This window comes from Oncorhynchus keta, chromosome 22 (assembly GCF_023373465.1).
Source record: "Oncorhynchus keta strain PuntledgeMale-10-30-2019 chromosome 22, Oket_V2, whole genome shotgun sequence".
NCBI classification, from domain to species: Eukaryota; Metazoa; Chordata; class Actinopteri; order Salmoniformes; family Salmonidae; genus Oncorhynchus; species Oncorhynchus keta.
The window spans coordinates 53,489,198-53,512,956 of NC_068442.1; the positions used below are offsets into that span (position 1 = coordinate 53,489,198).

Below are 23,759 nucleotides of genomic sequence, written 5' to 3' on the forward strand. Positions count from 1 at the left end.
TGTCTAAATAACAGGTTCCCAACATCATGTGTTAACCTGTCTAGTGTCTAAATAACAGGTTCCCAACATCATGTCTAAATAACAGGTTCCCAACATCATGTCTAAATAACAGGTTCCCAACATCATGTGTTAACCTGTCTAGTGTCTAAATAACAGGTTCCCAACATCATGTCTAAATAACAGGTTCCCAACATCATGTCTAAATAACAGGTTCCCAACATCATGTCTAAATAACAGGTTCCCAACATCATGTGTTAACCTGTCTAGTGTCTAAATAACAGGTTCCCAACATCATGTCTAAATAACAGGTTCCCAACATCATGTGTTAACCTGTCAAGTGTCTAAATGTAACGGATGTGAAACGGCTAGCTTAGTTAGCGGTGGTGCGCGCTAAATAGCGTTTCAATCGGGGACGTCACTTGCTCTGAGACCTTGAAGTAGTGGTTCCCCTTGCTCGGCTTTTGTGGAGCGATGGGTAACGATGCTTCGTGGGTGACTTTTGTTGATGTGTGCAGAGGATCCCTGGTTCGCGCCCGGGTATGGGCGAGGGGACGGTCTAAATTTATACTGTTACATAAATAGCAGGTTCCAAGTGTCATGCTAGCTAGTCAGATGTCTTGCCTAGTTAAATAAAAAATATGTGAAACAAAATGTCATGCTAGCTAGTCAAGTACCATGCTAGCTAGTCAAGTGTCATGCTAGCTAGTCTTTGGTGTTAGCCTGGGAGAAGGTTCAGGAGAAACGGGTGGGACGAAAGTAACACAATGTAAACTGATTAATATTGTATAAGGCAAAGCATTGTGGGAAGCATTTGCCTCGGGTGCCAAAGGTTGCATGTTCAAATCCAGCGATAGAAAGTTACATTTTTGTTTTAAGGCTATCCCAAACCTTATCCCTAATCTTAACCATTCAGAGTTAATGCCTCACCTTGAGATTTCAGAGTCAATACCTAAACTTAAACCTAACCTTGAGATTTCAGAGTCAATACCTAAACTTAAACCTAACCTTAAGATTTCAGAGTCAATGCCTAAACTAAAACCTAACCTTGAGATTTCAGAGTCAATGCCTAAACTTAAACCTAACCTTAAGATTTCAGAGTCAATGCCTAAACTTAAACCTAACCTTAAGATTTCAGAGTCAATGCCTAAACTTAAACCTAACCTTAAGATTTCAGAGTCAATGCCTAAACTAAAACCTAACCTTGAGATTTCAGAGTCAATGCCTAAACTTAAACCTAACCTTAAGATTTCAGAGTCAATGCCTAAACTTAAACCTAACCTTAAGATTTCAGAGTCAATGCCTAAACTTAAACCTAACCTTAAGATTTCAGAGTCAATACCTAAACTTAAACCTAACCTTAAGATTTCAGAGTCAATGCCTAAACTTAAACCTAACCTTGAGATTTCAGAGTCAATGCCTAAACTTAAACCTAACCTTAAGATTTCAGAGTCAATGCCTAAACTTAAACCTAACCTTGAGATTTCAGAGTCAATGCCTAAACTAAAACCTAACCTTGAGATTTCAGAGTCAATACCTAAACTAAAACCTAACCTTGAGATTTCAGAGTCAATACCTAAACTAAAACCTAAACTTAAATAATTTGACATTTGGAAGACCATTCGAAATGTGATGTTTGAGAAACAGGAACTTCTAATTCTGACGAGCTAGTTGCATAAAAGTCTCTATCGACCTCTGAGTGATTAGGAAAACAACTATCGACCTCTGAGTGATTAGGAAAACAACTATCGACCTCTGAGTGATTAGGAAAACAACTATCGACCTCTGAGTGATTAGGAAAACAACTATCGACCTCTGAGTGATTAGGAAAACAACTATCGACTCTGAGTGATTAGGAAAACAACTATCGAGACACGGTTCTGAGTGATTAGGAAAACAACTAACCTCTGAGTGATTAGGAAAACAACTTCAGCGACCTCTGAGTGATTAGGAAAACAACTATCGACCTCTGAGTGATTAGGAAAACAACTATCGACCTCTGAGTGATTAGGAAAACAACTGATCGACCTCTGAGTGATTAGGAAAACAACTATCGACCTCTGAGTGATTAGGAAAACAACTAAAAGTGTTATTTTCAACGCGGTTCTCCACTAGTACCCAACCCACTTATACAACGTTATAACATCAATAAACACAATCCCATTTGTGTATATTCATGTTGCACGGTATGTCTGTATACTTTGTTATGCTCAACCATTTATACGTCAAAACTCAACTTTAAACGAGATTATATTTGACCAACTACTTTTTTTGCTATTCCTCAAACAGACGTGAACTCCTTCCAGCAAACGTCCAAATGGATCGACGAGGTCAGAACAGAGAGAGGAAGTGATGTCATCATCATGCTAGTTGGCAACAAAACAGACTTGGGAGACAAGAGGTAAGAAGTGTTATATTCAGTCATTCAGTTCTGGCTGCAGCCTAAATGTGCACCCTAGGGCCTGGTCAACAGTAGTGCACTATGAAGGGAATAGGGTGCACTATGAAGGGAATAGTGGGCCATTTGAGACACACGGTTTCAAAGCGCTGCTCCTAGACTACATTACTTCCTTTTACTGGCCCGATTTCCATGGTTACGTCTGGTGCAGCGGTCCGTGTCCAATGTCTCTCTCTTCTCTCTCTTTTGAAAAGGTCTTTTGGGTCTTTGGGGATCCAATCAAAACACAAGTTAGTTGCGACACTGTCAGTCTGTCTCTACTCTACTTCAGAGTGACCTGGTGCCTCGTCACGCCTGAGCATGTTCCAACTGTAAGAGAGACCTGAGAGAGAGAGAGAGAGAGAGAGAGAGAGAGAGAGAGAGAGAGAGAGAGAGAGAGAGAGAGAGAGAGAGAGAGAGAGAGAGAGAGAGAGAGAGAGAGAGAGAGAGAGAGAGAGAGAGAGAGAGAGAGAGAGAGAGAGAGACAGAGAGAGAGAGAGAGAGAGAGAGAGAGAGAGAGAGAGAGAGAGAGGAATACATTGAGAAAGAGAGAGAGAAAGAGAAAGAACAAGAGAGTGAAAGAGAGAGAGAAGGCCAGATACACAGAATAACAGAGATAACCATGGAAATATAACAAGTGAGAAGTCAATATAACAGGTGGAAATATAACAGGTGAGTAAACACCGGGGCGTCAGTAAACACTGGGGGTAGTCAGTAAACACCGGGGTAATCAGTAAACACCGGGGTAGTCAGTAAACACTGGGGTAGTCAGTAAACACAGAGGGTAGTCAGTAAACACCGGGGTAATCAGTAAACACCGGGGTAGTCAGTAAACACCGGGGGTAGTCAGTAAACTCCGGGGGGTAGTCAGTAAACACTGGGGGTAGTCAGTAAACACCGGGGGGTAGTCAGTAAACACAGGGGGTAGTCAGTAAACACAGGGGGTAGTCAGTAAACACAGGGGGTAGTCAGTAAACACTGGGGGTAGTCAGTAAACACTGGGGGGAGTCAGTAAACACCGGGGGTAGTCAGTAAACACTGGGGGTAGTCGGTATTCAGTAAACACCTGGGGAGTCAGTAAACACCGGGGGTAGTCAGTAAACACCTGGGGAGTCAGTAAACACCGGGGGTAGTCAGTAAACACTGGGGGGAGTCAGTAAACACCTGGGGAGTCAGTAAACACCGGGGTAGTCAGTAAACACCGGGGGTAGTCAGTAAACACTGGGGGGAGTCAGTAAACACCTGGGGAGTCAGTAAACACTGGGGGTAGTCAGTAAACACCAGGGGTAGTCAGTAAACACCGGGGGTAATCAGTAAACACCGGGGTAGTCAGTAAACACCGGGGGTAGTCAGTAAACACCGGGGGTAGTCAGTAAACACTGGGGGGAGTCAGTAAACACCTGGGGAGTCAGTAAACACTGGGGGTAGTCAGTAAACACCAGGGGTAGTCAGTAAACACCGGGGGTAATCAGTAAACACCGGGGGTAGTCAGTAAACACCGGGGGTAGTCAGTAAACACCGGGGGATTCAGTAAACACTGGGGGGTAGTCAGTAAACACCGGGGGGTAGTCAGTAAAAACTGGGGGTAGTCAGTAAACACTGGGGGTAGTCAGTAAACACTGGGGGTAGTCAGTAAACACCGGGGGTAGTCAGTAAACACTGGGGGTAGTCAGTAAACACTGGGGGTAGTCGGTATTCAGTAAACACCGGGGGTAGTCAGTAAACACCGGGGTAGTCAGTAAACACTGGGGGAGTCAGTAAACACCTGGGGAGTCAGTAAACACAGGGGGTAGTCAGTAAACACCAGGGGTAGTCAATAAACACCGGGGTAGTCAGTAAACACCGGGGGGAGTCAGTAAACACCGGGGTAGTCAGTAAACACTGGGGGTAGTCAGTAAATACCGGGGGTAGTCAGTAAACACCGGGGGTAGTCGGTAAATACCGGGGGTAGTCAGTAACACCTGGGGGTAGTCAGTAAACACCAGGGGTAGTCGGTAAACACTGGGGGGAGTCAGTAAACACCGGGGGGAGTCAGTAAACACTGGGGGTAGTCAGTAAACACAGGGGGTAGTCAGTAAACACCGGGGGTAGTCAGTAAACACTGGGGGGTAGTCAGTAAACACCGGGGGTAATCAGTAAACACTGGGGGTAGTCAGTAAACACTGGGGGTAGTCAGTAAACACCGGGGGAGTCAGTAAACACCGGGGGAGTCAGTAAACACCGGGGGAATCAGTAAACACCGGGGGGAGTCAGTAAACACCGGGGGTAGTCAGTAAACACCGGGGGGAGTCAGTAAACACCAGGGGTAGTCAGTAAACACCGGGGGGAGTCAGTAAACACCGGGGGGAGTCAGTAAACACCGGGGGGAGTCAGTAAACACCGGGGGGAGTCAGTAAACACCAGGGGTAGTCGGTAAATACCGGGGGTAGTCAGTAACACCTGGGGGTAGTCAGTAAACACGGGGGGGAGTCAGTTAGTGCTCACTGTCATACAGTAATGATTCACCTCCCTACCCTGTCAGACAGTAATGAATCACCTCCCTACCCTGTCAGACAGTAATGATTCACCTCCCTACCCTGTCAGACAGTAATGATTCAGTAATGATTCACCTCCCTACCCTGTCAGACTGTAATGATTCACCTCCCTACCCTGTCAGACAGTAATGTTTCACCTCCCTACCCTGTCAGACAGTAATGATTCACCTCCCTACCCTGTCAGATAGTAATCATTCACCTCCCTACCCTGTCAGACAGTAATGATTCACCTCCCTACCCTGTCAGACTGTAATGATTCAGTAATGATTCACCTCCCTACCCTGTCAGACTGTGATGATTCACCTCCCTACCCTGTCAGACAGTAATGATTCACCTCCCTACCCTGTCAGACAGTAATGATTCACCTCCCTACCCTGTCAGACAGTAATGATTCACCTCCCTACCCTGTCAGACAGTAATGATTCACCTCCCTACCCTGTCAGACTGTAATGATTCACCTCCCTACCCTGTCAGACAGTGATGATTCACCTCCCTACCCTGTCAGACAGTAATGATTCACCTCCCTACCCTGTCAGACAGTAATGATTCAGTAATGATTCACCTACCCTGTCGTACAGTAATGATTCACCTCCCGTACAGTCTAAACAGAGAAACGAGACACTCACAGACACTCCTGATGTTCTCTCTCTTGGAATGTCCGGACATTGAAGAAAACCCTTAATGATGCCAGTAATTGGTAAAACACATCTGACCTTCAAGTTGTCGGTCCCTGGTGTTGCTGATTGGCACTGATGTGAGTTTTAAATCATTCTCACTTTCACAGACCACGATATTAAATAGGAAAATATCTCACACACATCTGTGATTACTTGTTGCAGGTGCATAGGAATTGTTTGATGAAATGACCATGATATGAAATATGACAAGGAGGGAGGAGAGAGGAGGGAGGAGAGAGGAGGGGAGGAGGGAGGAGGGAGGAGGGAGGGAGGGAGGAGGGAGGAGGGAGGGAGGAGAGGGAGGGAGGAGGGAGGAGAGAGGAGGGAGGAGGGAGGGAGGGAGGAGGGAGGGGGCGGAGGGAGGAGAGAGGGAGGGAGGAGAGAGGGAGGGAGGGAGGGAGGAGGGAGGAGGAGAGGGAGGAGGGAGGGAGAGGAGGGAGGAGGAGGGAGGAGAGAGGAGGGAGGAGAGAGGAGGGAGGGAGGAGGGAGGATATATCGGTGATATAGTGCATTTAGAATAAACCGCATCAATGTTTGTTGCTTTCGGTGGTAATATCTCTCTAGAAGCTGATCCGTGGTCAGTATTATAAAATATTATTGAGCACATTTTAAGGAAAGATTTGAAGAGAGAAAGCTGATCCGAGATCAGCCCTCCGTTTCTTTCGATCCCTATCAGTATCGACGCACGGCCCAACGACGCACCCAGTGACCTTTCTCTCCGTGTGGTGTTCAGGGGAAACGCGTGTTCCGTCTTTCGGACGTTGTAGGAAAGATGGATCTTTAAAACAATAGTAAGCCTAAATTCCATCGCCATGGAAGCCGGGCCTTAGCCCCCCATTTTACAGTGATGTCAGTGTGAATCTGATTGTTCTGTCGATAAGTGTTTCCTGTCTGACAGCAAGAGGCTGATTTTTTCATCTCTACTTTAAACGTTTAACCCTATACTCAAGCGGCTGGTTGAGCGAATTGACAGAGAATCAATTTACAAGTTAGAGTGCCACACCGTGCTGTGTGTAAGAAAACTCAAAATCACGCAACCTTCAGGTTACTAGTCCAACGCTCTAACCACTAGGTTAAATTGTTAAAATGTAAAAACCAGGCGGGTTATATGTCAGTAAAAGTATGGTGAAACAAGAATAGGGTATGAAAAATACTGTTGTGAAAATTTGATTTAATTGTTGACAAGATACTATTTTATGCAACATACATGGGTTAAACCACTTTTCATATCCACGGGGTCAATTAATAAATATTCCGTATTGCATATAATATACATGTATTACCTCAAAATGTAGTCTGAACATGATTGAAGATCATTTGAAATTCAAGAAAAACATATTTTGGGGGGGGAGACCACTTGAAAACCCATTCCCCCCTCCCTCCCCTGTCTGAATCCTCAGTTTCCCCCCTCCCTCCCCTGTCTGAATCCTCAGTTCCCCCCTCCCTCCCCTCCCTGAATCCTCAGTTCCCCCCTCCCCTCCCTGAATCCTCAGTTCCCCCTCCCCTCCCTGAACCCTCATTTCCCCCCCCTCCCCTCCCCTCCCTGAATCCTCAGTTCCCCCTCCCCTCCCTGAATCCTCAGTTCCCCCTCCCCTCCACTCCCTGAATCCTCAGTTCCCCCTCCCTCCCCTGTCTGAATCCTCAGTTTCCCCCTCCCTCCCCTGTCTGAAACCTCAGTTTCCCCCTCCCTCCCCTGTCTGAATCCTCAGTTCCCCCCTCCCTCCCCTCCCTGAATCCTCAGTTCCCCCCCCCTCCCCTCCCTGAATCCTCAGTTCCCCCCTCCCTCCCCTCCCTGAATCCTCAGTTTCCCCCCTTCCCTCCCCTCCCTGAATCCTCAGTTTCCCCCCTCCCTCCCCTGTCTGAATCCTCAGTTCCCCCTCCCTCCCCTGTCTGAATCCTCAGTTCCCCCTCCCTCCCCTCCCTGAATCCTCAGTTCCCCCTCTCTCCCCTCCCTGAATCCTCAGTTCCCCCTCCCCCTCCCCTCCCTGAATCCTCAGTTCCCCTCTCCCCTCCCTGAATCCTCAGTTCCCCTCCCAGTCCCCTCCCTGAATCCTCAGTTCCCCCCCTCCCCTCCCTGAATCCTCAGTTCCCCCTCCCTCCCCTCCCTGAATCCTCAGTTCCCCCTCCCTCCCCTCCCTGAATCCTCAGTTCCCCCTCCCTCCCCTCCCTGAATCCTCAGTTCCCCCCTCCCTCCCCTCCCTGAATCCTCAGTTCCCCCCTCCCTCATTTCAATGTAATTGCGTACTCATGTTTGGACACTGACATTTGACTTCAGTCCTCATTTAAACAATGCTTACCTACCTTATGAAAGCCATTGAAGCAGACCTAAAGTAAATGATGCAATATGTTTAGGATTAGCTAAAATGCTATGCAAATTACCATTCTCATGTGGAATTGCTATGAAACTCTGATGACTTCTCAATCGCCTGGTAGAGATCTGTAATTTCCAAATTAAACATAACATTTGTAAAAAATAATTTAAAAAAAGTGTGTGTGTTATTGAAGTTGTTAGTAACAGGAATTCAAGGTTAAATAATTGTATGCACAAATAATTGATATAATAACCATTCAATTGAAGTTAACTTGCGAGTCAACGATGAAAAAAAAAGCATGCAATTAATGCAATTAATTAAGGAAAGCATGCAATTAATTAGGATACAGATTAAATAAATGATGATGAACTTTACAGGGTGGAGAAAGTGCACGTCGATGAGTTTGATGCTCCTTGCCAATAAATATTGAGATTCTTATTCTGGTGACATGATGATCGATCCTTGGCTGCCTTTTGACAAATAGAAATAATGTCATCTATAAATAATCTCATGTAGACTCGCCTACCCGCACTAGAGAGACCACATGCCAAGACCAGAGGAGGCACATTTGCTATTTTTAACACAACAGTTAACTATCGATAAGAGTTGAAAATGTGTTATTTATTTGAGACAAGAAAACACATGCGAGAAAAAAAAGTAAATTGTTTTGGCACTACCTCAACGTGCACTGCTTTTTATCTGCAACAAGTACGTTTGGTGGAAATACTACAGGTGGGACAGATTTTAGAATAGTCACATGACAATCTGTCGTCCAATTGGATGGAGACCTAGCTCCAGTCTTGAATGGATGGAGACCTAGCTCCAGTCTTGTATGGATGGAGACCTGGCTCCAGTCTTGTATGGATGGAGACCTGGCTCCAGTTTTGTATGGATGGAGACCTGGCTCCAGTCTTGTATGGATGGAGACCTGGCTCCAGTCTTGTATGGATGGAGAACTAGCTCCAGTCTTGTATGGATGGAGACCTGGCTCCAGTCTTGTATGGATGGGAACCTAGCTCCAGTCTTGTATGGATGGAGACCTGGCTCCAGTCTTGTATGGATAGAGACCTGGCTCCAGTCTTGTATGGATGGAGAACTAGCTCCAGTCTTGTATGGATGGAGACCTGGCTCCAGTCTTGTATGGATGGAGAACTAGCTCCAGTCTTGTATGGATGGAGACCTGGCTCCAGTCTTGTATGTATGGAGACCTGGCTCCAGTCTTGTATGGATGGAGACCTAGCTCCAGTCTTGTATGGATGGAGACCTAGCTCCAGTCTTGTATGGATGGAGACCTGGCTCCAGTCTTGTATGGATGGGAACCTAGCTCCAGTCTTGTATGGATGGAGAACTAGCTCCAGTCTTGTATGGATGGGGACCTAGCTCCAGTCTTGTATGGATGGGGACCTAGCTCCAGTCTTGTATGGATGGGGACCTAGCTCCAGTCTTGTATGGATGGGGACCTAGCTCCAGTCTTATATGGATGGAAACCTAGCTCCAGTCTTGTATGGATGGAGACCTAGCTCCAGTTCCCCTCCATCCCCTGTCTGGATGGAGTTCCCCCTCCCTCCCCTCCTTGAATCCTCAGACCTCCCTCCAGTCTTCCCTCCCCTCCCTGGAGATCCTGGCTCCAGTCTTGTATGGATGGGAACCTCAGCTCCAGTCTTGTCAGTGGATGGAGACCTCAGCTCCAGTCCCTATGAATGGAGACCTCACTGAATCCAGTCTTGTCCCCTGAATGGAGACCTTCCCTGAATCCCAGTCTTCCCCCTCCCTGAATGGAGACCTAGCTCCAGTCTTGAATGGATGGAGACCCCTGGCTCCAGTCTTGTATGGATGGAGACCTCAGCTCCAGTCTTGTATGGATGGAGACCTGGCTCCAGTCTTGTATGGATGGAGAACTAGCTCCAGTCTTGTATGGATGGAGACCTGGCTCCAGTCATGTGCATGAATGGAGACCTAGCTCCAAATCTTATTTTTATGGATGGAGACCTGGCTCAGTCTTTCTATTTTCATGGAGACCTAGCTCCAGTCTTGTTCATGAATGGAGACCTTGCTCAGTCTTGGGGTTTGAATGGAGACCTAGCTCCAGTCTTGTATGAATGGAGACCTAGCTCCAGTCTTGTATGGATGGAGACCTAGCTCCAGTCTTGTATGGATGGAAACCTGGCTCCAGTCTTGTATGGATGGAGACCTGGCTCCAGTCTTGTATGGATGGAGACCTGGCTCCAGTCTTGTATGGATGGAGACCTGGCTCCAGTCTTGTATGAATGGAGACCTAGCTCCAGTCTTGTATGGATGGAGACCTGGCTCCAGTCTTGATGGATGGAGAATGCTCTGTCCAGTCTTGAATACTGGATTTGGGGACCTTAAGTCTTGATTTATGGATGGGGACCTAGCTCCAAAGTCTTGTATGGATGGGGACCTAGCTCCAGTCTTGTATGGATGGGGACCAGAACTCCAGTCTTGTATGGATGGAAACCTAGCTCCAGTCTTGTATGGATGGAGACCTAGCTCCAGTTCCCCCTCCATCCCCTGTCTGAATCCTCAGTTCCCCCTCCCTCCCCTCCTTGAATCCTCAGTTCCCCCTCCCTCCCCTCCCTGAATCCTTAGTTCCCCCTCCCTCCCCTCCCTGAATCCTCAGTTTCCCCCTCCCTGAATCCTCAGTTTCCCCCTCCCTGAATCCTCAGTTTCTGTGACCCTCCCTGAATCTTCAGTTTCCCCCTCCCTGAATCCTGAGTTTCCCCCTCCCTGAATCCTCAGTTTCCCCCTCCCTGAATCTTCAGTTTCCCCCTCCCTGAATCCTCAGTTTCCCCCTCCCTGAATCCTCAGTTTCCCTCCTCCCTCCTCCCTGAATCCTCATTTGGACTTCCAGGCAAGACAGTTAAGAACATATTCTTATTTTCAATGACGGCCTGGGAACAGACTGGGTTAACTGCCTGTTCAGGGGCAGAACGACAGATTTGTACCTTGTCAGAACGGGGTTTGAACTCTGCAACCTTCCGGTTACTAGTCCAACGCTCTAACCACTAGACTGACGCTGCCGCCCCAAAAGCTGGATGCTAGGTCAAATCAAATCAAATCAAATCAAATGTATTTATATAGCCCTGACTGACATCAGCTGATATCTCAAAGTGCTGTACACTTTTAGGTGTCTGAAAGGTTGACTGATGTCTCTCTCTCTCAATGCATATGGTCATCAATATTGAGATCTGTGTCGAAATGGGGGCATGATCTGATAGCATCTGAAGTACAGAAAAGAATCACATTCACATTGGGACATTAACATTAGTCTGTGTGGCTTTGACAAATCACCAAATAGTAACACTACTGAATGTATGAGTGATCGGTGTTTGATTTCACTCCTCCGACAGAAAGACAGGTGCAGAATGCTCTGTCTGCGTCATGAATACTCAGCATTTGTTACAGTCTGATCCTATAATTTGGTTGATTTATTAGTCCTTTTTGCTTTTGGAAATCAGAACCCTGACAAAGCATTCAAAAATTGACAAAGATGTATGACGATGTTCCTTAGTTCAACCATTTTGCAGAGAAGAACCAGAACTCTGACAGGAAGTGACAACGTGACTGACTGACTGACTGACTGACTGTGTGACTCTGACTGACTGACTGACTGACTGACTGACTGACTGACTGACTGACAACTGTGACTGACTGACTGACTAGACTGACTGACTGTCAGGACTGACTGACTGACTGACTAACTGACTGACTGACTGACTGGGACTGGGGTTTACTGACTGACTGACTGACAGACTGTGACTGACTGACTGACTGACTGACTGACTGGTGACTGGGACTGACTGTGACTGACTGACTGACTGACTGACTGGGACTGACTGACTGACTGACTGACTGTGACTGACTGACTGACTGACTGACTGTGACTGACTGACTGACTGGACTGGTGACTGACTGACTGACTGAGCTGACTGTGACTGACTGACTGACTGACTGACTGACTGTGACTGACTGTGACTGACTGACTGACTGACTGACTGGTGACTGACTGAGAGACTGACTGACTGACTGACTGACTGACTGACTGACTGACTGTGACTGACTGACTGACTGACTGAGTATCCTCTGTCATTTCATTTCAATTCAAGGGGCTTTGGGTTACCATGGGAAACATGTGTTAACATTGCCAAAGCAAGTGAAGTAGATAATATACAAAAGTGAAATAAACAATAAAAATGAACAGTAGAAATTACACAACAGAAATTTCGACATTAAAGAAATTCAAATGTCATACATATATATATATATATTGTAACAATGTGTTGTAACAATGTACAAATGGTTAAAGAACAAAAGGGAAAATAAATAAGCATAAATATGGGTTGTATTTACAATGGTGTTTGTTCTTCACTGGTTGCCCTTTTCTCGTGGCAACAGGTCACAAATCTTGCTGCTGTGATGGCACACTGTGGTATTTCACCCAGTAGATATGGGAGTTTATCAAAAGCTTGGGATTTGTTTTCAAATTCTTTGTGGATCTGGAAATCTGAGGGAAATATGTCTCTCTATGGTCATACATTGGGGTGGAGGTTAGGAAGTGCAGCTCAGTTTCCACCTCATTTTGTGGGGACTGTCTCTGTGTGTCTGAGGGGTACAGTGACAACGTGGACTAGTCTAGGATGCTAGTAATGAATCTTCTGTGGATGGATCTCTGGGACTCTGGCTGTCAGGACTGGTGGGGTGGGGTTTATGGGTAGAGAGCTGCCTGTCAGGACTGGTGGGGTGGGGTTTATGGGTAGAGAGCTGCCTGTCAGGACTGGTGGGGTGGGGTTTATGGGTAGAGAGCTGCCTGTCAGGACTGGTGGGATGGGGTTTATGGGTAGAGAGCTGCCTGTCAGGACTGGTGGGGTGGGGTTTATGGGTAGAGAGCTGCCTGTCAGGACTGGTGGGATGGGGTTTATGGGTAGAGAGCTGCCTGTCAGGACTGGTGGGGTGGGGTTTATGGGTAGAGAGCTGCCTGTCAGGACTGGTGGGATGGGGTTTATGGGTAGAGAGCTGCCTGTCAGGACTGGTGGGATGGGGTTTATGGGTAGAGAGCTGCCTGTCAGGACTGGTGGGGTGGGGTTTATGGGTAGAGAGCTGCCTGTCAGGACTGGTGGGATGGGGTTTATGGGTAGAGAGCTGCCTGTCAGGACTGGTGGGGTGGGGTTTATGGGTAGAGAGCTGCCTGTCAGGACTGGTGGGATGGGGTTTATGGGTAGAGAGCTGCCTGTCAGGACTGGTGGGATGGGGTTTATGGGTAGAGAGCTGCCTGTCAGGACTGGTGGGGTGGGGTTTATGGGTAGAGAGCTGCCTGTCAGGACTGGTGGGATGGGGTTTATGGGTAGAGAGCTGCCTGTCAGGACTGGTGGGATGGGGTTTATGGGTAGAGAGCTGCCTGTCAGGACTGGTGGGATGGGGTTTATGGGTAGAGAGCTGCCTGTCAGGACTGGTGGGGTGGGGTTTATGGGTAGAGAGCTGCCTGTCAGGACTGGTGGGGTGGGGTTTATGGGTAGAGAGCTGCCTGTCAGGACTGGTGGGATGGGGTTTATGGGTAGAGAGCTGCCTGTCAGGACTGGTGGGGTGGGGTTTATGGGTAGAGAGCTGCCTGTCAGGACTGGTGGGGTGGGGTTTATGGGTAGAGAGCTGCCTGTCAGGACTGGTGGGGTGGGGTTTGGGTATGGGTAGAGAGCTGCCTGTCAGGACTGGTGGGGTGGGGTTTATGGGTAGAGAGCTGCCTGTCAGGACTGGTGGGGTGGGGTTTATGGGTAGAGAGCTGCCTGTCAGGACTGGTGGGATGGGGTTTATGGGTAGAGAGCTGCCTGTCAGGACTGGTGGGGTGGGGTTTATGGGTAGTGAGCTGCCTGTCAGGACTGGTGGGGTGGGGTTTATGGGTAGAGAGCTGCCTGTCAGGACTGGTGGGGTGGGGTTTATGGGTAGAGAGCTGCCTGTCAGGACTGGTGGGATGGGGTTTATGGGTAGAGAGCTGCCTGTCAGGACTGGTGGGATGGGGTTTATGGGTAGAGAGCTGCCTGTCAGGACTGGTGGGATGGGGTTTATGGGTAGAGAGCTGCCTGTCAGGACTGGTGGGATGGGGTATATGGGTAGAGAGCTGCCTGTCAGGACTGGTGGGATGGGGTTTATGGGTAGAGAGCTGCCTGTCAGGACTGGTGGGAATGGGGTTTATGGGTAGAGAGCTGCCTGTCAGGACTGATGGGATGGGGTTTATGGGTAGAGAGCTGCCTGTCTGGTGGGGTGGGGTTTATGGGTAAAGAGCTGCCTGTCAGGACTGGTGGGGTGGGGTTTATGGGTAGAGAGCTGCCTGTTTGGTGGGATGGGGTTTATGGATAGAGAGCTGCCTGTCAGGACTGGTGGACTGGGGTTTATGGGTAGAGAGCTGCCTGTCAGGACTGGTGGGATGGGGTTTATGGGTAGAGAGCTGCCTGTCAGGACTGGTGGGGTGGGGTTTATGGGTAGAGAGCTGCCTGTCAGGACTGGTGGGGTGGGGTTTATGGGTAGAGAGCTGCCTGTCAGGACTGGTGGGGTGGCGTTTATGGGTAGAGAGCTGCCTGTCAGGACTGGTGGGGTTTATGGGTAGAGAGCTGCCTGTCTGGTGGGATGGGGTTTATGGGTAGAGAGCTGCCTGTCAGGACTGGTGGGATGGGGTTTATGGGTAGAGAGCTGCCTGTCAGGACTGGTGGGGTGGGGTTTATGGGTAGAGAGCTGCCTGTCAGGACTGGTGGGGTGGCGTTTATGGGTAGAGAGCTGCCTGTCAGGACTGGTGGGGTTTATGGGTAGAGAGCTGCCTGTCAGGACTGGTGGGATGGGGTTTATGGGTAGAGAGCTGCCTGTCAGGACTGGTGGGATGAGGTTTATGGGTAGAGAGCTGCCTGTCAGGACTGGTGGGGGTGTCTAGAAAGCTGGGGGGGTTGGCACGGTGATAATGATAATGCTCCTGTAGATTCTTGTTCTTGTTCTTCTTCTTCTCCTTCTCCTTCTCCTTCTTCTCCTTCTTCTTCTTCTTCTTCTCCTTCTTCTTCTCCTTCTCCTTCTTCTCCTTCTTCTTCTTCTCCTTCTCCTTCTTCTCCTTCTTCTTCTTCTTCTCCTTCTTCTTCTCCTTCTTCTCCTTCTTCTCCTCCTTCTCCTTCTTCTTCTCCTTCTTCTCCTTCTTCTTCTCCTTCTTCTCCTTCTTCTCCTTCTTCTCCTCCTTCTCCTTGTTCTTCTTCTTCTTCTCCTTCTCCTTCTTCTCCTTCTTCTTCCTTCTTCTTCTCCTTCTTCTCCTTCTTCTTCTTCTTCTTCTTCTTCTTCTTCTTCTTCTTCTTCTTCTTCTTCTTCTTCTTCTTCTTCTTCTTCTTCTTCTTCTTCTTCTGTATGCAGTGGACCTGCCAAGCCAAGCTAGTCCTATGTCTCATGGCAAATATATACCGCTGAAGTTGGAAGTTTACATACACTTGGATTGGAGTAATTAAAACTCATTTTTCAACCACTCCACAAATTTCATGTAAACAAACTATAGTTTTGGCAAGTCGGTTAGGACGTCTACTTTGTGCACAACACAAGTCAATTTTCCAACAATTGTTTACAGACAGATTATTTCACTTATAATTCACAATTCCAGCGGGTCAGAAGTTTCAATACACTAAGTTGACTGTGCCTTTAAACAGCTTGGAAAATTCCAGAAAATGATGTCATGGCTTTAGAAGCTTCTGATGGGCTAATTGACATCATTTGAGTCAATTGGAGGTGTACCAGTGGATGTATTTCAAGGCCTACCTTCAAACTCAGTGCCTCTTTGTTTTACATCATGGGAAAATCAAAAGAGATCAGCCAAGACCTCAGAAAAAAAATTGTAGACCTCGACAAGTCTGGTTCATCCTTGGGAGCAATTTCCAAATGCCTGAAGGTACCACGTTCAGCTGTACAAACAATAGTACGCAAGTATAAACACCATGGGGCCACGCAGCTGTCATACCGCTCAGGAAGGAGACGCGTTCTGTCTCGTAGAGATGAACGTACTTTGGTGCGAAAAGTGCAAATCAATCCCAGAACAACAGCAAAGGACCTTGTGAAGATGCTGGAGGAAACAGATGCAAAAGTATCTATATCCACAGTAAAACGAGTCCTATATCGACATAACCTGTCCGCTCAGCAAGGAAGAAGCCACTGCTCCAAAACCGCCATAAAAAAGCCAGACTAAGGTTTGCAACTGCACATTGGGACAAAGATCGTACTTTTTGGAAAATGTCCTCTGGTCTGATGAAACAAAAATAGAACTGTTTGGCCATAATGACCATCGTTATGTTTGGAGGAAAAAGGGGGAGGCTTGTAAGTCGAAGAACACCATCCCAACCGTGAAGCACTGGGGTGGCAGCATCATGTTGTGGTGGTGCTTTGCTGCAGGAGGGAGCTAAAACCACTGTGTTTAAATCACAGACCATCCAGCCCAGACTGGTAGCTAAACCCACTGTGTTTAAATCACAGACCATCCAGCCCAGACTGGTAGCTAAACCCACTGTGTTTATTTGCCAGCAGCATACCACCCTGGCCAGCAGCATACCACCCTGCATACCACTGGTCTAAAGTAGTGCCCTATTCCCTATTCCCAAGCTAAGCAGGGTTGGTCCTTGTCAGTCCCTGGATGGGAGACCAGATGCTGCTGGAAGTGGTGTTGGAGGGCCAGTAGGGGGCACTCTTTCCTCTGGTCTATCTTTTCATCCAAAAACACATATTTTAAAAAAAATGTTCAACGTCTTTTCAATGTCTTTTTCTCTGGGCTGTCTGGGTTGTGTAGTCAACCTAGCAGGATGCTGTAGTCTCCTCACCATACTGTTTGACTTTACTAGGTGTTCTTTGACAGGGCCAAGGCAAATTTAATCAGCATTTGTAAACGCTTTAGCCAGCCCGCTAATATTCAACTGTAGACCTGTCACTCGCCCTGTCCTTCCGTTCTGTAGACCCCTTCTTCCATTCTGTAGACACCTCCTTCCATTCTGTGGACCCCTCCTTCCATTCTTTAGACCCCTCCTTCCATTCTGTAGACCCCTCCTTCCATTCTGTAGACCCCTCCTTCCATTCTGTAGACCCCTCCTTCCATTCTGTGGACCCCTCCTTCCATTCTGTAGACCCCTCCTTCCATTCTGTAGACCCCTCCTTCCATTCTGGAGAGACCCCTCCTTCCATTCTGTAGACCCCTCCTTCCATTCTGTGGACCCCTCCTTCCATTCTGTTAGACCCCTCCTTCCATTCTGTAGACCCTCCTTCCATTCTGAGACCCCTCCTTCCATTCTGTGACCCCTCCTTCCATTCTGTAGACCCCTCCTTCCATTCTGTACCCCTCCTTCCATTCTGTAGACCCCTCCTTCCATTCTGTAGACCCCTCCTTCCATTCTGTAGACCCCTCCTTCCATTCTGTAGACCCCTCCTTCCATTCTGTAGACCCCTCCTTCCATTCTGTAGACCCCTCCTTCCATTCTGTGGACCCCTCCTTCCATTCTGTAGACCCCTCCTTCCATTCTGTAGACCCCTCCTTCCATTCTGTGGACCCCTCCTTCCATTCTGTAGACCCCTCCTTCCATTCTGTAGACCCCTCCTTCCATTCTGTAGACCCTCCTTCCATTCTGTAGACCCCTCCTTCCATTCTGTAGACCCCTCCTTCCATTCTGTGGACCCCTCCTTCCATTCTGTGGACCCCTCCTTCCATTCTGTAGACCCTTCCATTCTGTAGACCCCTCCTTCCATTCTGTAGACCCCTCCTTCCATTCTGTAGACCCCTCCTTCCATTCTGTAGACCCCTCCTTCCATTCTGTAGACCCCTCCTTCCATTCTGTAGACCCCTCCTTCCATTCTGTAGACCCCTCCTTCCATTCTGTGGACCCCTCCTTCCATTCTGTAGACCCCTCCTTCCATTCTGTGGACCCCCTTCCATTCCATTCTGTGGACCCCTCCTTCCATTCTGTAGACCCCTCCTTCCATTCTGTAGACCCCTCCTTCCATTCTGTGGACCCCTCCTTCCATTCTGTACCCCTCCTTCCATTCTGTGGACCCCTCCTTCCATTCTGTGGACCCCTCCTTCCATTCTGTAGACCCCTCCTTCCATTCTGTGGACCCCTCCTTCCATTCTGTAGACCCCTCCTTCCATTCTGTAGACCCCTCCTTCCATTCTGTGGACCCCTCCTTCCATTCTGTGGACCCCTCCTTCCACCCCTTCCATTCTGTAGACCCCTCCTTCCATTCTGTAGACCCCCTTCCTTCCCCTCCTTCCATTCTGTGGACCCCTCCTTCCATTCTGTAGACCCCTCCTTCCATTCTGTGGACCCCTCCTTCCATTCTGTAGACCCCTCCTTCCATTCTGTGGACCCCTCCTTCCATTCATCCTTCCATTCTGTGGACCCCTCCTTCCATTCTGTAGACCCCTCCTTCCATTCTGTAGACCCCTCCTTCCATTCTGTGGACCCCTCCTTCCATTCTGTAGACCCCTCCTTCCATTCTGTAGACCCCTTCCATTCCTTCCATTCTGTAGACCCCTCCTTCCATTCTGTAGACCCCTCCTTCCATTCTGTAGACCCCTCCTTCCATTCTGTAGACCCCTCCTCCTTCCATTCTGTGGACCCCTCCTTCCATTCTGTACCCCTCCTTCCATTCTGTGGACCCCTCCTTCCATTCTGTAGACCCCCTCCTTCCATTCTGTGGACCCCTCCTTCCATTCTGTAGACCCCTCCTTCCATTCTGTAGACCCCTCCTTCCATTCTGTGGACCCCTCCTTCCATTCTGTCCCCTCCTTCCATTCTGTAGACCCCTCCTTCCATTCTGTAGACCCTCCTTCCATTCTGTAGACCCCTCCTTCCATTCTGTAGACCCCTCCTTCCATTCTGTAGACCCCTCCTTCCATTCTGTAGACCCCTCCTTCCATTCTGTAGACCCCTCCTTCCATTCTGTAGACCCCTCCTTCCATTCTGTAGACCCCTCCTTCCATTCTGTGGACCCCTCCTTCCATTCTGTGGACCCCTCCTTCCATTCTGTAGACCCCTCCTTCCATTCTGTAGACCCCTCCTTCCATTCTGTAGACCCCTCCTTCCATTCTGTAGACCCCTCCTTCCATTCTGTGGACCCCTCCTTCCATTCTGTAAACCCCTCCTTCCATTCTGTAGACCCCTCCTTCCATTCTGTGGACCCCTCCTTCCATTCTGTAGACCCCTCCTTCCATTCTGTAGACCCCTCCTTCCATTCTGTGGACCCCCCTTCCATTCTGTGGACCCCTCCTTCCATTCTGTAAACCCCTCCTTCCATTCTGTGGACCCCTCCTTCCATTCTGTGGACCCCTCCTTCCATTCTGTAGACCCCTCCTTCCATTCTGTAGACCCCTCCTTCCATTCTGTGGACCCCTCCTTCCATTCTGTAGACCCCTCCTTCCATTCTGTGGACCCCTCCTTCCATTCTGTAGACCCCTCCTTCCATTCTGTAGACCCCTCCTTCCATTCTGTGGACCCCTCCTTCCATTCTGTAGACCCCTCCTTCCATTCTGTGGACCCCTCCTTCCATTCTGTAAACCCCTCCTTCCATTCTGTAGACCCCTCATTCCATTCTGTAAACCCCTCCTTCCATTCTGTAGACCCCTCCTTCCATTCTGTGGACCCCTCCTTCCATTATGTAGACCCCTCCTTCCATTATGTAGACCCCTCCTTCCATTCTGTGGACCCCTCCTTCCATTCTGTAGACCCCTCCTTCCATTCTGTAGACCCCTCCTTCCATTCTGTGGACCCCTCCTTCCATTCTGTAGACCCCTCCTTCCATTCTGTGGACCCCTCCTTCCATTCTGTAGACCCCTCCTTCCATTCTGTAGACCCCTCCTTCCATTCTGTGGACCCCTCCTTCCATTCTGTAGACCCCTCCTTCCATTCTGTAGACCCCTCCTTCCATTCTGTAGACCCCTCCTTCCATTCTGTAGACCCCTCCTTCCATTCTGTGGACCCCTCCTTCCATTCTGTAGACCCCTCCTTCCATTCTGTGGACCCCTCCTTCCATTCTGTAGACCCCTCCTTCCATTCTGTAAACCCCTCCTTCCATTCTGTAAACCCCTCCTTCCATTCTGTAGACCCCTCCTTCCATTCTGTAGACCCCTCCTTCCATTCTGTAGACCCCTCCTTCCATTATGTAGACCCCTCCTTCCATTCAGTGGACCTGACACTCTCCCTTTCTCACGTTCCCAGGAACTCATGCATCGACAACATTTCATAGTAATGGGCAGTAATTTATACATTTTTTCGGGCCACAACACCATCAATCAGCTTCACCATAGCTTAATGAACGATGTTAGATGTGCTGTTAGGTGAGTGCTGGTAGACAGTGCTGCAGGCTGTGGCTTGTTGTAGTCTGTAGACTACAGTACCTCACCATTGGGCACAAACTGGTTGCATGAACGTTGCTTCCCCATCAAATGTGATGATGTTGAATCAACGTGGGGGAAAATGATTTTGATTTGCAAAATAAAGTAATCAACTGTTTGTTTATTTCCCCCCTGGGTCACTGCTTATTTAAGATGTTCTTCAGTCAGTGGTTTGATGTGGATTCCTGTCCTCTCCCCTCCCAGGCAGATCACCATAGAGGAAGGAGAACAGCGGGCCAAGGAGCTCAGCGTCATGTTTATTGAGACCAGCGCCAAGACAGGCTACAACGTCAAACAGGTTAGTGTTTATTGAGACCAGCGCCAAGACAGATTACAACGTCAAACAGGTTAGTGTTTATTGAGACCAGCGCCAAGACAAGCTACAACGTCAAACAGGTTAGTGTTTATTGAGACCAGCGCCAAGACAAGCTACAACGTCAAACAGGTTAGTGTTTATTGAGACCAGCGCCAAGACAAGCTACAACGTCAAACAGGTTAGTGTTTATTGAGACCAGCGCCAAGACAGACTACAACGTCAAACAGGTTAGTGTTTATTGAGACCAGCGCCAAGACAGACTACAACGTCAAACAGGTTAATGTTTATTGAGACCAGCGCCAAGACAAGCTACAACGTCAAACAGGTTAGTGTTTATTGAGACCAGCGCCAAGACAAGCTACAACGTCAAACAGGTTAGTTTTTATTGAGACCAGCGCCAAGACAAGCTACAACGTCAAACAGGTTAGTGTTTATTGAGACCAGCGTCAAGACAGATTACAACGTCAAACAGGTTAGTGTTTATTGAGACCAGCGTCAAGACAGGCTACAGCCGTGAATCTGCATGTCTGTATAATTCTGTTTCAGTGGCTCAGTCCCTCTGAGTGTTAACAACACTACATCTCCGGGTCGTATTTCTGCATGAACCACATATACTGATTATATCTGTCACTGTCAGTGCTGACAGGAAACGGTTCAGTGGCAGAGGGCATTGACTGAGTCATTTTTCCCACGACTGACTTGTCCTTTGATTTATGAGTAATTGTAATCGAATATAGAAATGGGCTTTGGTTGGAATCAGGTCTATTACCACTAACTGCAGGAAGTCAGAGAGAGCAAGACGTGAGATCGAGAGAGCTGGGTTGAGAGAGAGACGACCACTGCCTGATATCAATTAGTATCAATTGTACAAGGTTGTACCAATGGTCTATGAATGACACAGGCGAGCCAGCAGGGTTAACAGTGGGGTGTTTATCCTCTTTGTTTGATCGGTTATGCTCTCTGGTCCCTTTGTTCCATTAGTGGTCCTGAAGTAATGCAGAACAATGGGTCATGTGTTTGCCTCAGTGCCGGGTGACAACGTGGTTCCCTTCACAACAATATACTGTTAGCTTGTCTTTATAAAACCCTTTATTAACTACACGGGAGGGAGGGAGGGAGGGAGGGAGGGGAGGGGGGAGGGAGGGAGGGGGGAGGGAGGGAGGGAGAGAGAGGGAGGGAGGGAGGGGGAGGGAGAGAGAGAGAGGGAGAGAGAGAGAGAGAGGGAGAGAGAGAGAGAGAGAGAGAGAGAGAGAGAGAGAGAGAGAGAGAGAGAGAGAGAGAGACACAGAGAGAGAGACACAGAGAGAGAGACACAGAGAGAGAGAGAGAGAGACACAGAGAGAGAGACACAGAGAGATTGTATGTGTAATGTTTACTGTTAATTTTTGTTGTTTTTCACTTTATATATTCACTTTGTATGTTGTCTACCTCACTTGCTTTGGCAATGTTAACACATGTTTCCCATGCCAATAAAGCCCTTGAATTGAATTGAATTGAATTGAGAGAGAGAGACACAGAGAGAGAGAGAGAGAGACACAGAGAGAGAGAGAGAGAGACACAGAGAGAGAGAGAGACACAGAGAGAGAGAGAGAGACACACAGAGAGAGAGAGAGAGACACAGAGAGAGAGAGAGAGAGAGAGAGACACAGAGAGAGAGAGAGAGAGACACACAGAGAGAGAGACACACAGAGAGAGAGAGACACAGAGAGAGAGACACAGAGAGAGAGAGAGAGAGAGAGAGACACAGAGAGAGAGAGAGAGAGAGAGAGAGAGACACAGAGAGAGAGAGAGAGAGAGAGAGAGACAGAGAGAGAGAGAGAGAGAGAGAGAGAGAGAGAGAGAGAGAGAGAGAGAGAGAGAGAGAGAGACAGAGAGAGAGACACAAGAGAGAGAGAGAGAGACACACAGAGAGAGAGAGAGAGACACACAGAGAGAGAGAGAGAGAGAGAGAGAGAGAGAGAGAGAGAGAGAGAGAGAGAGAGAGAGAGAGAGAGAGAGAGAGAGAGAGAGAGAGAGAGAGAGAGAGAGAGAGAGAGAGAGAGAGACTTACTGGGAAACGTTATGTTGTTACTGGGAAACGTTATGGTGTATGTCCCCAATGAGGCATGACTTCACAGGAGCAGAGAGTATGGCTATTGTCTAGTCCACAAATCAATAGGCTTCACAAAGGAAGTTCATTTGTTAGAAGGTGAGGAGACGGCGGAGATTTAATTAACTCTTGACTGTGTTCCAATTGGCACCCTATTCCCTATATAGTACACTACTTTAGACCAGATTCCCTATTCCCTATATAGTGTACTACTTCATACCAGAGCCCCTATTCCCTATATAGTGCACTACTTTATACCAGAGCCCCTATTCCCTATATAGGTGTGGTCCTTCTGTGGCTCAGTTGGTAGAGCATGGCGCTTGTAACGCCAGGGTAGTGGGTTCGATTCCCGGGACCACCCATACGTAGAATGTATGCACACATGACTGTAAGTCGCTTTGGATAAAAGCGTCAGCTAAATGGCATATATTATTATTATTATATTATTATATTATTATTATATTAGTACACTACTTTAGACCAGAGCCCCTATTCCCTATATAGTACACTACTTTATACCAGAGCCCCTATTCCCTATATAGTACACTACTTTGGACCAGAGCCCCTATTCCCTATATAGTACACTACTTTATACCAGAGCCCCTATTCCCTATATAGTACACTACTTTAGACCAGAGCCCCTATTCCCTATATAGTGTACTACTTTATACCAGAGCCCCTATTCCCTATATAGTGCACTACTTTAGACCAGAGCCCCTATTCTCTATATAGTACACTACTTTAGACCAGAGTCCCTATTCCCTGTATAGTGCACTACATTTGAGCTCAAAGGGCTCTTCAGTTCTCTACCCCACTTAGACCAGGTGGACATTTAGACCAGGTGGACATTTAGACCAGTTGGACATTTAGACCAGGACATTTAGACCAGATGGACATTTAGACTAGGTGGACATTTAGACCAGGTGGACATTTAGACCAGGTGGACATTTAGACGGGGTGGACATTTAGACCAGGTGGACATTTAGACCAGGTGGAC

The 23,759-nt window shown here is 48.1% G+C and overlaps 1 protein-coding gene across 2 annotated transcripts in view; it reads left to right on the forward strand.

The window, feature by feature from the left end:
• The window catches only part of rab6ba (RAB6B, member RAS oncogene family a), a 216,264-nt gene that overhangs the window by 148,170 nt on the left and 44,335 nt on the right, over positions 1–23,759 (forward strand). For both annotated transcript variants that reach the window (XM_052475621.1, XM_052475622.1), the window contains exons 5-6: positions 2,287–2,398; positions 20,562–20,655. In XM_052475621.1, the coding sequence (XP_052331581.1) occupies positions 2,287–2,398; positions 20,562–20,655 (206 nt within the window). The remainder of the gene's footprint in view (positions 1–2,286; positions 2,399–20,561; positions 20,656–23,759) is intronic.